This window comes from Myotis myotis, unplaced genomic scaffold (assembly GCF_014108235.1).
Source record: "Myotis myotis isolate mMyoMyo1 unplaced genomic scaffold, mMyoMyo1.p scaffold_m19_p_1, whole genome shotgun sequence".
NCBI classification, from domain to species: domain Eukaryota; kingdom Metazoa; phylum Chordata; class Mammalia; order Chiroptera; family Vespertilionidae; genus Myotis; species Myotis myotis.
In genome coordinates, this window is record NW_023416313.1 from 216,079,065 (window position 1) to 216,094,691 (window position 15,627).

At 55.2% G+C, this 15,627-nt stretch overlaps 1 protein-coding gene across 6 annotated transcripts in view; it reads right to left on the reverse strand.

The window, feature by feature from the left end:
• The window catches only part of TTC7B (tetratricopeptide repeat domain 7B), a 188,684-nt gene extending 177,684 nt beyond the window's left edge, over positions 1-11,000 (reverse strand). For all 6 annotated transcript variants that reach the window (XM_036315440.1, XM_036315461.1, XM_036315451.1 and 3 more), the window contains exon 1: positions 10,854-11,000. In XM_036315440.1, coding sequence (XP_036171333.1) covers positions 10,854-10,974 — 121 coding nt within the window. In that variant the 5' untranslated portion in view covers positions 10,975-11,000. The remainder of the gene's footprint in view (positions 1-10,853) is intronic.
• Between the last annotated feature and the right edge of the window lie 4,627 nt (positions 11,001-15,627).

Here is a 15,627-nt window from a genome sequence, read left to right on the forward strand (position 1 = left end):
TGACTGGAATCGAACCCGGAACCCTTCAGCCCGCAGGCCGATGCTCTATCCACTGAGCCAAGCTAGCCAAGGACCCCACGCCTGATTTAAAATGTAAGTCATATCATGTCACCCTCCCCTCAAAACCCCCCAATGGCCGAAACCGGTTTGGCTCAGTGGATAGAGCGTCGGCCTGCGGACTGAGAGGCCCCAGGTTCGATTCCGGTCAAGGGCATGTACCTGGGTTGTGGGCACATCCCCAGTGGGGGGTGTGCAGGAGGCAGCTGATCGATGTTTCTCTCTCATCGATGTTTCTAACTCTCTATCTCTCTCCCTTCCTCTCTGTAAAAAATCAATAAAATATATAAAAAAAAAACAAAACAAAACAAAACAAAACAAAAAAAAAAAACCCCAATGGCTCCCATCTCATCCAAAGTGAAAGCAAAATCCTTGTAGCCTATCACCCTGGCTCTGACGTCCACCCTCACGCTCTCACATTCATGCTCTACCGGGACTGCCTGGCGCAGAGCAGGGGTTCCATGTGTACTTCCGGAATGAGTCCACAGGTGCTTCTCCCCTTACAACAGGACCCACCCAAGTGCCTTCGCCTTTGGAGACTGGGCCCCTCCTGGAGGTGCCTGGGGGGTTGGGGGGGGTGTTGATTGCTGAGCAAGACCCAAGTCTCGGCATTTCCACCTCAGGGCCTCGCTGCTCCCCCTCCACTACCTTAGTTCAAACTGTGACCCAGTGCAGAGGGCCTGGCCTGGCTCTTTGGAATTCTTGACTGAAAGGCAAAGACGGCAGAAGTCAAAGATTAAAGAGCTCAAAGCAATTTGTCAGGAACGGTATTTTGAGAAATCTTGGTAGTTGGCGTCCAGGCTTCGTGCCAGAGCCTCCTCCTATAGCCACACACAAGGCAGGAGCTGGAAGGCGGGGACAGGAGAGTCATGTGTGGGACAGAAGACAGTCATTCCGCTGCCCTGGCCACACGTGTGCGCCTGCTCGCGTACACACACACACACACACACACACACACACTCTTCCCCTAGACCAGTGGTTCTCAAACTTCCTAATGCCGCGACCCTTTAATACAGTTTCTCATGCTGTGGTGACCCCCAATTTCATTGTTACAAATTGAACATAATTAAAGCATAGTGATTAATCGCAAAAACAATATGTAATTATATATGTGTTTTCCGATGGTCTTAGGCGACCCCTGTGAAAGGGTCGTTCAACCCCCAAAGGGGTCGCGACCCACAGGTTGAGAACTGCTGCCCTAGAGAAACCCAGCCTAAGGAAAGAAAAGGTAATTGGGAAGTCATTAGCCTGCCGTTGGCTGGGCCTGTCCCCAGAGCTAGAAGTGCAGGAAGTGACTCTAGCGGGGCAGGGGGCACGTTATCAGGCCAGCCCAGAAGGCTTGGAAATGGCTCTTTGAGGAAGTCAGCTCCACGCAGGCAAGTTAAATGCACACCCACACTATCAACAAGCATTTTTTCAAAATTCAAAGCTCCAGCCCAGTCCCTGCCCTCGAGAGGAATGGTCTGAGGGGAGATAGGAACCACCGAGCCCGGCATGTGGTGCGGAAGGACCACCAGGTACACTCAGAGGCTGTCGGAAGCCAGTGAGGTCTGAGTTGGGCCTGAGGAATGTCTCCAAGTGAGACTCCAGGCAGAAGGGAGACTGGACACACTGGTGTGTGTGTGGTGGGGCAGGGGCAGGAAGAAGGCGACCACGGGGAGTGGGGCAGCTGTGAAGAGCCTGGGAGACCTACCTCCCCAGGCCTCCAGGACAAAGACTTCGTGCAGAGCTGACTCCCTTGGCCACCAAAAAAAGTGGCATTTACTGCAGGTCCCTGGGCTTGGCACCCTGCCAGCATCCCCTCGCCGGTTGGCACTTCTCCAAGGCTGGCTAACTTGGGTGTTGACCCTGCAAGGGCCAGAGACAGCAGGTCCTCAAGGGAGCCAGGGCTCACAGCAAAGGGGCTGAGCCAGCTCTATGCGAGGAGAGGAGAGAGACAAGGAAGGGCAGCAGAGGGGACCAGAATCTTGCCCTGGAAAGGGCCACTCAGCAAGTGTCCACCCTACAGTTACACAAGAAACAGGATGAGGTCACAGGCAGTTAGCCCAAACAGCAGTCCATCACAGCCAGTCTTCACGCAGAGCCCCAGCAGCCAGAGCCACGGGCCGTCACCCTCAGGGTAACACCAAGACTCTTAGATGTGGAACCACGCCCTGGGTGGGCACACCCTCCCATGGGCCTCCATAGCCCTCGTCCCTCTGCCACTCTAGCCCTGACGACATGTATGCCACGTCTCTATGTACTGGACCTGAGCACAAGGATGGTCTTAGAGATCACTGCCTTCACAGTCCTCAGGATGGGGGCTGGCACACAGTAGGTGCTCGGTAGGTGTTCGATGAGTGAATGAATCCAACTCAGCTCCCTCAGGGCAGAGGCCAAGCTGTTCATTTAACAATGACTTGAGTCCTACTGTGTGCCAGACATGTTATTGGTGCTTGAGATTTAATAATGAACAGAAGAGTAAAAATATCCCTACCTCATGGGGCCGACAGCCCAGTGGTCTCATTCATCTTTTCATCCTCATTACACACCCCCGCACCCACACGTGCTATCCCGGGCTCACTAACGTGGTGGCTGGATGGCCGGCAGAGGAGGTCGGGGGAGCTGTCAGAACCGGCTGAAGTCCTGGTTGTGTATTTACTAGTCCTGTGACCCAGCTTCAGGCCTCAGTCACAGTCCAGTAGGACAGGAACCCCACCCCACAGCACATCTCTGCTGTTCTTGTTCCTATTGTTATCCTGCCAGCTTCCCCTCCCCCTGTGAAGGACTGAGTAGCGGGACCCTCCTTCCACACACAATACTCCTGATTCAGGGCTGCTTCCGATAACGCCGGTGCTGGAAACTTCATTATCTCATTCACTCCTCAAAACAACTTCTGAGATAGAGAGCGGGGCTCACAGAAGATAAGTAACTCATCCGAGGCCGGGCAGCAGTAAGTGGCAGAGCAGGAATCCAACCCGGGTCTGACACGGCCAAGTCCACTGCCTTCTGCTGCAGCGGGCGCCTTTCCCCTCTGGTAAAATACCTGCCTCTGCCTAACAGGGTGAACTACTGTCCTGCTATCCAGGACTGAGGGCATCCCCCAGATGTGGGACTTGCTTTCAGTGTTAAAACCACGTAAGTCTCAGGGCAACTAAGGTGAGTCAGTTACCCTAAAGCCACTCTCTGCCCAAGACCCTCCTCCTGGCGCTCTGCCAGGCCTTACCCACTGCCACATAAGCCCACCCTGCACTCAGCCCCGGTAAATCAGGTGCTCCTTGCGGCCTTGTGAGGGATGCCATTGTTCCCCGCAGGCTGCAGGGTGACACTCTGTCCCACCCCTTGGACAATCATGGCCAAAGTTTGCTCCTGGAAGACCTTGTGCCACAATCACCTGGTGAACAATCCTGCTTCCTGAACCCAACCCCACTAAGACCTCCTGAAGCAGAAGCTCGGGCCCAGCCCCGGTGACTCAGCTGCCCAGAGCTGTAAGCTTCCTGTGGCAGGTGACCTGGTCACTCTATTTCTTGGGGTACAGGGCTCCCCTCACAGGAGGAGGGCAGGGGCTTCCAGACCTGCCTGATCACACAAATCACCCGAGGCTTGGTTTAAAAATGCAGATGTCACCCTAGCTGGTTTTGCTCAGTGGACAGAGCGACGGCCTATGGACTGAAGGGTCCCGGGTTCAGTTCCAGTCAAGGGCACATACCAGTTGCAGATGGATGCAGAAGGCAACCAATCAACGTGACTCTCCCACATCGATGTTTCTCTCTGTCTCCCCCCCCCCCCGCCCCCCGCCTTTCTACTCTCTCTAAAAATCAATGGCAAGATAGCCTTGGGTGAGGGTTAACAACAACAACATTTAAAAAAAAAAAATGCCGATTTCCAGCCCCCATCTGGACCCAGGGAATCACCCCTGAGGAGGTGAGGTCTGCGAATCCCTGATGCCCAGAGCTCCTCAGAGCATGTCCACGGACCAGCAGCTTCAGCATCGCCCACCCCAGACCTGCTGCGTCTAGAAATCTGGACTCTAACAAGCCAGCGTGGCGATTCTGGGATCGAGCAAGTTTATGAAAACACCAGTGAGATAGAAAGAATAATGGAACTGGACTCAGAAGTGGGCGAGCCTCCAACTCAATGAACATCTCCAAGCCTCAGTCTACTCCGTTTCTCCTGCAGCTGCTCTTGATGATGGACTGGGGTCCGTGTACACGTTCATGTCCAGAGCCCAGTGCACAGCAGAAGCTCAAGAAATGCTTATTCATTCTTCTTACCCACTGGCACTATTTTAACACCCGGGCAGTCAGGAAAACTACGGTTCCAGAGGATCAAGTGATGTGCTCAAGGGCACTCAGAGGGCAGACTCCCGGGGATTCTGACTCCAGGTCTCGCAGGCCTCCGAAATGACCAAAACACATCTGTTCTGTCTGGTTCTGGCTCCTCCACCAACGCTACGCTTGAGCAGGGACAGACAAGCCCGGAGGTCGGCAGAGGCTGCAGCCAGGCCATTAGGTTTCCTGTGGCTTGTGGCTTCTCTTTATAGTTTATGTGGCACCGATCTAATCCATCTGCCAGACACTGCTCATTCTCGTCTTGGTGGCCGATGGGGATGGTTGGGGGATGCCTCAAAAAAACCTCTTCTCTCTCTCTGGCTTCTCAGATGGGAAGCGCTGGCTTTCACGCAAGTCAAAGGCCTGCAACCCTGCAGCATCTGCCAAGCGTGTGAGGTCACCCAGAGGGACAGGAATCCACCCACGTGAGGTCAGTGTGAACCAGAGGCGAAGGCCTGACGGAGCGCCCAGTGCGAAGCTGCCGGCAGTGGCGGGCAATCTGGGTAAGGAACGTGGTGCACCGGTTAACAGCCGTGGGCAAACTACGGCCCGCGGGCCGGATTCGGCCCGTTTGAAATGAATAAAACTATTGAAAAAAATAGACCGTACCCTTTTATGTAATGATGTTTACTTTGAATTTATATTAGTTCACACAAACACTCCATCCATGCTTTTGTTCCGGCCCTCCGGTCCAGTTTAAGAACCCATTGTGGCCCTCGAGTCAAAAAGTTTGCCCACCCCTGGGTTAGAATGACATCAGCAGCATGTCAGGGCCACACACCTGACTCCGTGTGGCTCCACCAAGGAGGCTCCTATCATCTCTCCTAACAGGCACCCAGGGAAGGTCAGCAATGTGACGAGGGGCCATGTTCTTCTTGTCTCTGTGCTACCACTCTCCCTGGTCGGCCTCACCCCTGGGCCGGGTGCCCTCAAGATGGCTGCAGCTCCAGGCCTCAAAAACATGAACAATTTCCAGGGGGAAAAGAGAGACCATTCTCCTTCCCTCTTTTTTTTTTTTTTTTTTTTTTAAATATGTCTTTATCGCTCTCAGAGAGGAAGGGAGAGGGAGAAAGAGACAGAAGCATCAATGATGAGAGAGAATCATTGATCGGCTGCCTCCTACACTCCCTCCACTGGAACCTGCTACCCGTGGGAATCAAGCAGTGACCTCCCGGGTCATAAGTCCAAGCTCAACCACTGAGCCACTGGCTGGGCCCTGCTCCTTCCCTCTTAAGCAAGTTTACATCACTCCCAACCATGAGAAAACCTTTCCCAGAAGCCCCTTCCAGAGCAAATGTGCATATCTCATTGGCTAAAATGAAGTCACATGCTCATCCCTCAACTAATCACAGGCAAGGGGGTGGACCCAGAGCCCACCTCCAGTAAAACATAAGACACGTGGCAGGTGGGGGCTGAAAGCTGAACAAACTCTCTGTCCGAGGCCAGTCAGGAGGGAGGAAGAGGAGTGGCGGTGGAGAATGCTGGGGTGACAACCAGGGAGCCCCTGGCTGGCGGACACTCACTCGATGGCAGCAGCCCCAAAGGTAAACACCGGTCCCTGCACGACTCCACTTCTCAGGGGTCGCCATCACTTGCCCTTTGGCCCTCACTGCATTTTGGAAGCCCTCGCCTGCCTCCCTCCGGCCTGTTCCAACCGCTCAGAGGCCTCCCCGCTGTCTGTGGGCCAATCCAATACAACACGCCAAGAATGGGCTTTGAGCCCAATGGCTCATTCACGCAGAACCAGGATCCCCTGTCCTGTGCAGGCCGACCGCCAACGTGAGGTGAGGCGCCTGCCCAGGGAGGCGACCTGGGGAGGGGGGACAGCCCTGAACGGGGGAGACCACACCCACCACTAAGAGGCGCAGCTGAGATCCACGGAGGGCATACTCCGTGCAGGCAGCGGCATCTTAAGCACATTTTGGTGGTTTTTTTATTGTTTTTGTTTTTCATTCGGTCCTTACAACTACCCGACAAATTTGACACTATTATTTCGGGTTCACAATCCTTATCCATAATTTCTGAAATCTAGAATTCTCTAAAACCCAAAAGCTGTTAACTTACCGGGCAGCAAAACCTCAACGGAATCAACATGCTGCCATTGATAGGCTATGCATCCCTTTTGCAAGGACTGGTCATATGTTTTGATGCAGAAATACTGATGGGTTTTATTAGGAAGGGCTGCCCCTGACCCCCCCTGGGAGTGTCACATAATGCCCAGCATATGTACCACATGCTGAAAATTTCTGCATTCTCTTTTAAAAATAACTTGTACTTGATTTTTAGAGAGAGGAAGGCAGAAAGAGGGAGAAATATCAATGTGAGAGTGAAACATCGATCAGCTACCTCCTGCATCCCCCCGACCGGGGATTAAGCCGTAGCCCAAGCATGTCTCCTCATCGGGAATCGAACTGGAGATCTTGCAGTGCATGGGATGATGCCCAACCAACTGAGCCACACCGGCCAGGGCTGAAAATTTCTGGATTCTGAAACATATGTGGCCCCAAGGGTTTCAGAAAAGGGATTTTGGGTGTGTGGCAACACGGTACAAACGGGGTTTCTCCAGTGAAGTTACTCTCTTGGTTAGGAAACCACAGAACCACACTTCAAGCTGACACAACTGAACACTGGGGCCAGACCTCTGACCCACTCTGCCTGCCTCTGCCACTCGCCGGCTGGTGGCTTTAAGGACGACACCTCCCTCTCTGGGCCTGTTTTCTCATCTGTAAAATGGGGAGGCTGAACTACACTGGTAGTTTTCAAATGTGTTTTTTAAGTTGTTATTAGTTGTCCCTTCCAGGGACACTTTCCAGAAAAGTGCCACTGCTCCAGTGAGTGAGACCTGCCCACCAGCCACCAGGGCCCACAGCATGCTCCCGAGGGGTTCCTCCACAGCACAGTTTGAAAACTGCTACACAGCCCTGGACGGTGTGGCTCAGCTGGCTGAGCATCGTCCCATGCACCAAAAAATTGCAAATTCCATCACCAGGAGGCAGTCAATCGATGTTTCTTTCTCACATCGATGTTTTCATTCTCGCTCTCACCCCATCCCTCCTTCTCTCTCTAAAATCAATAAAAAATATATTTAGAAAAAGAAAATTGCTATACAGTGTGGTCTCTCAGGTCCCATCTGGTTCTCACAGTGTATGATTGTCTTCTTGGAGGCAAACAACCTTTCCTGTGAAGGAAGGACAGCTGGGACGGATCTGAACCAGACCCTGACAGACGGGTAGGCTTCCGACCTGCGGAGAGGCCTCCAGAGCCTAACAGCACAGGCACAGGTGGAAAGACAGTCACAAGGTGAGTGAGACGAACCAGGAGGCCCTACCAGCCACGGTGAAGGGAGGAAAGGCTGGCTGATCAAGGGAAAGAATGTCAGAAGTCCTCCTCCCTCCCCATTCGGAGCCTGAAATCCCTCCAAAGAGGAGGCTGAGGGAGAAGCTGAGCAGTCCTGGCCCCACTGTGCGTAGCCACAAGGTCACAACCCTTCTGTCCTGACTACAGTGACCATGAGCTCCGATGCGTAACTCACAGCCATCCATGTGTTACTGTCAATCAGTGAATGTCTTGAATTCAAAAATCAGGACATATGGTCGGCCACAAAAGCATGTCCTACGACAGGACCGAGATCTGAAAGCGGGATGACCGCCCTGGGAAGGTCAGGATGGAGGGTCACGGAGGTCCTGGTGTCTGAGGGCAGGAAGACTGCTATACCCCGGGAGTGTCCAAAGAAGTCATTCTAAACAACAGCGCCACCTTCTCACCCAGGACTCGCAGTGAAACCTCATCCTTGTTTCCAAAGGAGACCCTGGGGCCAGCCCACCATTAACTGCCCCCTCTTTTTACACATATGTTTGTATTGATTTCAGAGAGAGGGAGAGGGAAAGATAGAAACATCAATGATGAGAGAGAATCATCGACGGCTGCCTCCTGCATGCCCTCTACTGGGATCGAGCCCGAAACCTGAAACCTGGGCATGGGACCTGACTGGGAATCAAACCGAGACCTCCTGGTTCATGGGTCGACGCTCAACCACTGAGCCACACCAGCTGGACCAAAGTTAGGCTTTTAATCCTCATTCTAAGATGAGGGAACTGAGGCTCAGAGTAGCTACCTCCACAGTAACTGTCTTAATATTACAAACACGGCATTAACTCACTTTCCTTATTCTAAGCAACAAATGCTTTAGCTTAAGGATTTTCTCAAATCTACCCAGAACATCAAATGCATCTGATGGGGAGCTGATGCCCCCCAAATCAGGAGGAAGTCCCACCACTGGTTCAGGGGAGCCCCTATCAGCCAAAGGAAGGGAAGGAACTGCCTTCCAACATTTCTCTGAACCCCAAAGGAGTGCCACAATAATTCTGTTTTTGCTTCATCTTTTTCTTTGCTTTGCTTTTTTAAATCTTCCTGAGCAATCTCTTTGACCTTTTCAGGTCTGGTGACCTTTTGCCATCAGTGGCTGCTGCTCACCATGTGGGTTCTGGGGCAGGAATCTATCTCTCATGAGTTTCCCAAAACCAACCTTGCACTCAGACCCACGGGCCACAGTGCCCCTCACAACTCACTTCCCCGCCCCAACACCCATTAATGACCGTGGCTTAGGCCACAGGGACAAGGCCCTGGGAAGGGAGACGAGTCCAGAGGCCCGTGAAGGTAACCTGGGCCCATGCCACCGGAAGCCCATTTCCCCTCATTCCAGAGACCACTGTGCTTTGAGCTGCCTTCTTCCCCGACCCATCATTCCCAGTTGCATCAACTCTTGTTTTCTTTAAATCGCTTACTCTCCGAAGCCATCCTATTTATTAACTTCCACATTTATTGTCTGTCTCCTCAAAGGAGGGTGAGCGCGTGAGAGGAGGGGCATGGCCAGTGGTGGGCACGCATATACTGGCTGAATAAATGAGCAAATAAAGCAGGAGACAAGTGGCTCTCATGGAAAAACCCAGGGGCCTCACAAATGAACCCCTTTAATCCTAGCGTGGTCATATAATACCCTGAAGGTATTATATGCCCTCATAGCTGGGAAGCGACACAGTAAACCCAACTCCAAGAAGAAACGAGAAAAAATGCTGCAGGTGAGAAGAGGAGAAGCAAGAGGGCAAGCTAGTGAGCCTCACGGGAAGGACGAGGTCAAGCTGCCAGGGGCGCCCACGGGACGGAACACCCCTTCCTCAAATGCTAACTTCACTGCAAAGAATTCATTCTTCCATTTCAGCATGCTGGGCCCAGGCAGGTCTGTGCCTCCTCCACGTCCCTGACCTGGTCCTGACAGCTGCATTCGCCCAGAAAAAAACCTGCCCAAAGCATGGGGCACCACGGCTGAGAGTACCCAGAAGCAAGTCCTCATTTCGAGGCAAGAAAACCATAAAAGGCACACATGTAGACCATTCTTGAAGAGGACATGTGACATCCCTCCCTATTCCTGGGTCCTCTGAGGTGAGGAGGTTGAAAGCAGTGCGGATGTCCTTCCTTACAGCGCTGTCACTCCTTCATGCCTGCCTTCATGCCTTTGCTCAGCCCACAGGTGTCAACCTGCCTCCGGAAGCCAGAGGTGAGACGAGACAAAACCTCTGCCCTCTCACCAGTCCACTGGTGCCTGTGGTTTTGGCAGGTACTAACAGACAAGCAGATATCAACAGTGCTTGCTTCCAAAACAAACAAGGCCACGCGGAGCCCTGCTCTCACATGGGCTTTTCCGAGGCAATTTAGATCTGATTGGGTGCAAGTACCAGTTCCGGCAGTGGGGTCATGGACTAACTCCAGGCACCAGGCTCCTACTCAGTGACTCCCTAGGACCCCCCTCCCTACCCTAGGCACCAAGCCCTCACCCAGCCAACCCCATTTCCCTATAATCTTCAACCCCATCCCCACCTCTCCCTACAGGACTGTCCCTCCTGACTCCCCGCCTCTATTTCCCCTGATTTCCCAAACCTGACTCCCTAGGTCCACAGCTTGGACATCCTACCCTATCAACGGCAGGACAATCATCTCAGCCCGCCTTCACCACCCCACACACCGCCCAGCCTGAGCTTCCGCCTGCAGCCCCTTCGCCCATATGTTTACAAACCGTATTTCCCAGGGGTCCCTGTTCAACACGCCTATCCATGCAGCCTGCCTGCCTGAGTACACTGTGCACACAGCCTGGAGTCCCAGACACACACACACCCACGTCCCGGGGAGCTGCCTGCCCCATCACCTCCAACTTCTTAGAACCCCAAGGCCGGCCGCTGACCCCCTGGCACCCGGGTCAGCACCCGACTCCTAAGACCCCCTCCACCGACCGCACAGGAGCCCTCGCCGGCCCGACACCCCACGCGTGACGCCCGGGGACCCCGGCTCCCAAGGCCCTGGCCCCACGCCCCTCCCCTCTGGCGCCCCGGCGGCCCCGATGCGCCCTGCCCGCGCCCCGCCCGCCCGCTGCGCCTGGGGCCGGCCCACCCGCCGCAGGCCCCGCTCCCGCCGCCCGCCCGGCCCGGCGCCTACCGTTGGCGATGAGCTTGGCCGACAGCTGCTTGACGAGCTCGGGGATCCGCTCCCACTGGCACTCGGAGCGGCAGCGTTCGATCTCCGTCTCCAGCCGCGAGCCCGCCTTCTTGGAGGCCATGGCGCCCGCCCGCCCGCCCGCCCGCGCGCAGGCCCCGCCGCCGCCGGCGCCCCCTCGCCGCTCCCGCCGCTGCCGCGGGCTCGGGCTCGGGCTCCGGCTCCCGGCTCCCGGCTCCCGGCTCCGCGGCGTAACGGGAGCGCCGGCTGGGCAAGGGGCGGGGAGGCGGCGGCGGCGGCGCGAGGAGCGGCCCCTGCCGGCCAGGGCCGGAGCCGCAGCCGGGCCAGTCGGGGCGCAGGCGGGGCCTGGAGAGGCCAGGGACCCCGGGAAAGGTCACCGCGCAGGCCGGCTCGGGGCTCGGGGGCTCGGGGGCCGGCATGGGGCAGGTGGCGGGGCGGGCCTGCCGGAGCTGGTCCTGCAGGCTCGGGTGTCCAGCAGCTCCCGGGGCCTGGTTGGCATGTGCCCCCGAAGAGGCGCCCTCTGCCCGGGCACCTTGGCCGCCACCCAGCCCGCAGGTGGGCTGGCACAGCACCTGCCCAGGGAGGGGCCCCGTGAATGTCTGGGGAGCTGAACTGAGCCGGGCAAAGGCGCCAGCTGCCTTGCGCTCTGGGGAGAATGCGGTCACCAGTGGGGTTTCCTCGCCTTGGCCCTGGAGACCCAGGGCTGGGGGCAGGTGCCCCCGCGGCGCCTTCTTTCCACTATTCAATGGCTGTGTTGTGATCACCTGCTGTGTGCCAGGCACTGTTGTAGGTGCTGGGGATACAGTGGAGAACCAGACAGACAAAACGCCTGCCTCGGTGGAGCGTTAGATCCCCGTGAGGATGGAACTCCGGGTATGAGGAAGCACCAAGCCAGCAGCAGCAGCAGCATCCCTTCCTGGGCCTTCCCCCGCCTTCCAGGAGCTCTGGCTGTCGCATGCAGGGTCGCCTCTCCTCCCCGCAGCAGCCTGGGCCCCCGTTTACCAATGAGGAAGCAGAAATGCAGACACTGAGAGATGTGATGCGGGAACATCAGGAGCTGCCTTCTGCTGTGACCAGCATAACCTTCAGGCATGCCCCCCCCCCCCCAAGGCCAACAAGGTGATGAAGGGGGACCTGATGGACCTCAGAGGCTATGGACCGCCCAGAAAGGGGGAGCAGAAGGTGAAAGTTTCAACAGGGGGCGCTTTGGTGCCCTGGTCCCTTTGGTTCCACCAACAGGGGGTGGGGGGGTATAGGGAGGGGAGGAGAAGGAATCTCTACCGGAGGCATTTCCCCTCCCCCAGACCCCTACCTTGTCATCTCTAGCACAGCGTCCGTCCCTCCAGATGTTTGCCTGGAATGTTCTCTCCCCTCTGGGCCAGGAGGGAAGTACCTGTTCATTCCTTGAGACCCAGCCGAAAGGTCCCCAGAAGCCTTGCTCAATATCCAGCAGACCCCGGGTGGTCCCACAGCAGTGGTATCTCCTCCGGGGTAGGACTTTCTCGTAGCAAACGTTGCCGTAATAACAGGTAATGCTTACACGGCCTCAGTTGCCGCACTGTCGTGTGCAGTATTGGCGTCTCTCTCTGCCCAGCTAGCTGATAGGTTCTAGGACACGGCCTGTGATTGCACAGGGCAGAGTGGAGCGTGAGCCCTGACTCAGCTTGTGCGGCCTGGGCAGTGGTATTTAGCCTCCCCGTGCCTTCCAAACCTACAGCTCCTCAGCTGTAATGCCTACCCCACAGGGCTGGTTGAGAATTAAATGGGAATATACAGGTAAAGCAATAAAACCGTGTTGGTTTGCCTTAAGAGTGCAACAAATGTGAGCTGTCATTCCGTGTGTCTGTACCCTAGGGCCTGCCACAGTGTAGGAGCTTGAATAAGAGAGTGACGAATGAATGAATGAATGAATGAATGAATGAATGAATGAAGCTGGAGATCTCCAAGGTCTAGAATCAGCCTTCAAATGGTTTCCTTTAGGGTTTAGCACAATAATAAATACACAACAGCGACTGCCTGCGAGGCTTCTACCTTCACGGCAGGCCACCATGGGCTCTTCCCACCAGAGGACTCTTCGGACCGTTTGCTTGAGCGCTGAGGTTGCTGGGGTACAGGGTTGAGAGCAAAGGCTGACAAACATTGCCAGCCTGACCCAGCAGAGGGAAAGAGCTTTCGGAGCCTTCACTGCGCGGAGCCAGAGAGCGGGACCTCTTGGTCTCTGGGCTCCTTCCCACACCTGCGCCCATGGCCCAGGCTGCTCTGGCAGCTGTCACAACCACCGCAGAGGCAAAGGATTACACGGGGAGAAGATCCCCGAATTGTTTTCCAGGTGCGCTTACCTGCAGGTGGCACTGAGGGAAATTCGGGAGTGGGAGGTCATTGGTGCTAATGATAGTAATTAAGCCAACCTCTTTTTCCCAGGCATTGGTATTACAGGTTTGACAAGAATCAAAAAAATCACAGTCTGTAGCCGAATCCAGCCTGGAAGCCTGGCAATGCCCCGCAGGCAAGATGACTTCAGGCTAATTTCTTGAGAAAAGCTGGCTTATCTGGGACAGTAGAGCCAGGCAGAGCCTCAGAGCGAAGGTCAGCGCAAATGGGGGTGCCTCTGTGGTCTGGAAATCTCCTGTCCCTCTCTTCCTGAAAGCCTAGGTTCCCTGTACAACTAGAATAGAGGAAGAGGTGAGCAGGGGGAGGGGGAGGAGAGAGAACGGGCTGGTGGGGTGGGGGGAGCTCAGGGGAAACAGACACAAGTGAAAGGAAGGGATGGGCCTTTGCCCATGTGCCTGCCTCAGCCGGGAAGGCTCTTCCCCACAGACCCACCGGGTCCTCCCTCCCTTCCATTAGGTCCCTGCCCAAGGCCACCTCCTCAGAGAGGCCCTCCCGGACCAGCTAGCTAAACAAACCCTTCTCTCCCTCACCTCTCACTCTGCTATGGTTTTCTTCTCGCCACCTGACTTACGTTTGTTACTTTAGTGTTTCTTTTCTGTCTCCCCTCGCTGGAATGTAAGCACCGTGAGGGCAGGGATTTTTGTGTGGTTTTGTTCACGGCTGCATCCCAGCGCTGAGAACGGTACCCGGCGCGTAGTAGGTGCTCAGGAAATATTTGTGGAATGGGTGGATAAGCAGAAGGAAGCTGGTGGGGCTGGGGTGGACAGGTGGACTCCAGGAGTGAGCAGCCCAGTGGACAGGCCCACAGAGGAGTGGGAATCGGCTCGCTGAAGCACGTGGGTCAGGTTTAAGGGGGGACAGAAATCCCGAAGCAGGAAAGGACAGGGGTCTCAGTGTGCTATCACACAGTCACTTCTAACCTTTGACCCTTTGACCTCACCATGCTGAGCAGCAACCCCGTCATCTGGCTGCCTGAGCCTGGGGCAGCTGGCCCCGTGGCAGGCGCTGCAGCATTGCTCATGGGGACCACGGAAGCCAGGCCCCAGCTTGCAGGCTTGGGGCTTGAGTAATGATAGCTGCAGTGCCTTCGGATGGTTTTTAATTATGAAATATTTGACACATGAGAAAACATATCATCAAGGGGCGCCTGTGTAATAAAATGAACACCAGGGAACCGACAGCCTATCCCAGAGTGAACCACCAGCTTGATTTTTGTGTTTTTGTGAAACCCTCGCTTTAAAAAAAAAAAAAAAAGAGTAGTTTTATCACCCACCAAACTCACTTTCTGCCAGCCTTTGTAATAGGGGTGTGATATGTACCCGTACACATGCTATTGTCTGGTCTCCACTTTCTAAAGCTGACACCCCGTTCCGTGACTTGCTTGTTTTGCTCATTATGTTCCGGGATTTGTCCTGTGGCTGCCCGTGGTTCCTTCCTTTTCTCTGGTGTGCAGTACTCCCTCCGGACTCGACCACCCTTGAGTTATTATCCTCCAGGCGCCTATCTCCAGTGCCAGGGCTGCCTTTACAAACGAGCCTGCTGTCCAGAGGAGCTGCCTCCGTGCCCACGTTTTGAGCAGGGTCTCCGAGGATGACTTAAGATGACTGTGCCCCTTCCCCCTTCAAGGTCTCCTTTCTTCCCAGGTGTCACCTGCTGCTGCCTGGAGCCAAGGTTCCCACTGTAGGGACAAACCAGCGGGGACCTTGTGGGGCTACCTTGGTTCAGGCACTGACGCCGGTGTTTCTAATTTACCATCTGTTGCCATTCGAGAGGGATGGACAGATGAGGAGGCTGGCTGGCCCCTTGAGAGGAATCTGTTCCCAGGCTGGCCTCCAGAAACACGTGTGTGCTCCAGGGTGCTCCCTTATCCCACTCATGAAGCCCATCAGAGACCATTGTTACCCTCCACGCCCACTCTCCTATGTGGTGGAAGCCATTCCCCCAGCATCCCATACCCAGAGACCCTGTTCCCTGGGTAGGACGCATGCAGAGCTGAAATGGTTGGTAGGAGGTTGTTTTTGGGTTAAACCTGTGCGGTAGGAATCCCTTATCTTCAGGAGTGTTTTTTCACACTCAGAGTTCTGGGAACCCTTTCCTGTTATCTTATATATCCCCTGTCCTACTTTTCTCCAGAAAGGCCAAGAGTGGCTTGTGGTAAAATGCCCTCTTCTACGTGTAAATAACAACAAAGGGGAGATCATCTGACCGGCTGGGCAGCCAGAGAAGCATACAAACACTCCCGATTGTTTTCTTACACAGAATCAGATGCCGGCTTGCGGGAGGATCGCCATCAGGACCTCTCCCCCGGGAGTTGCGGGCATTCCGTTCCTTCCTTCGGCATTTGAGGCCATCACTGGATGAGAAG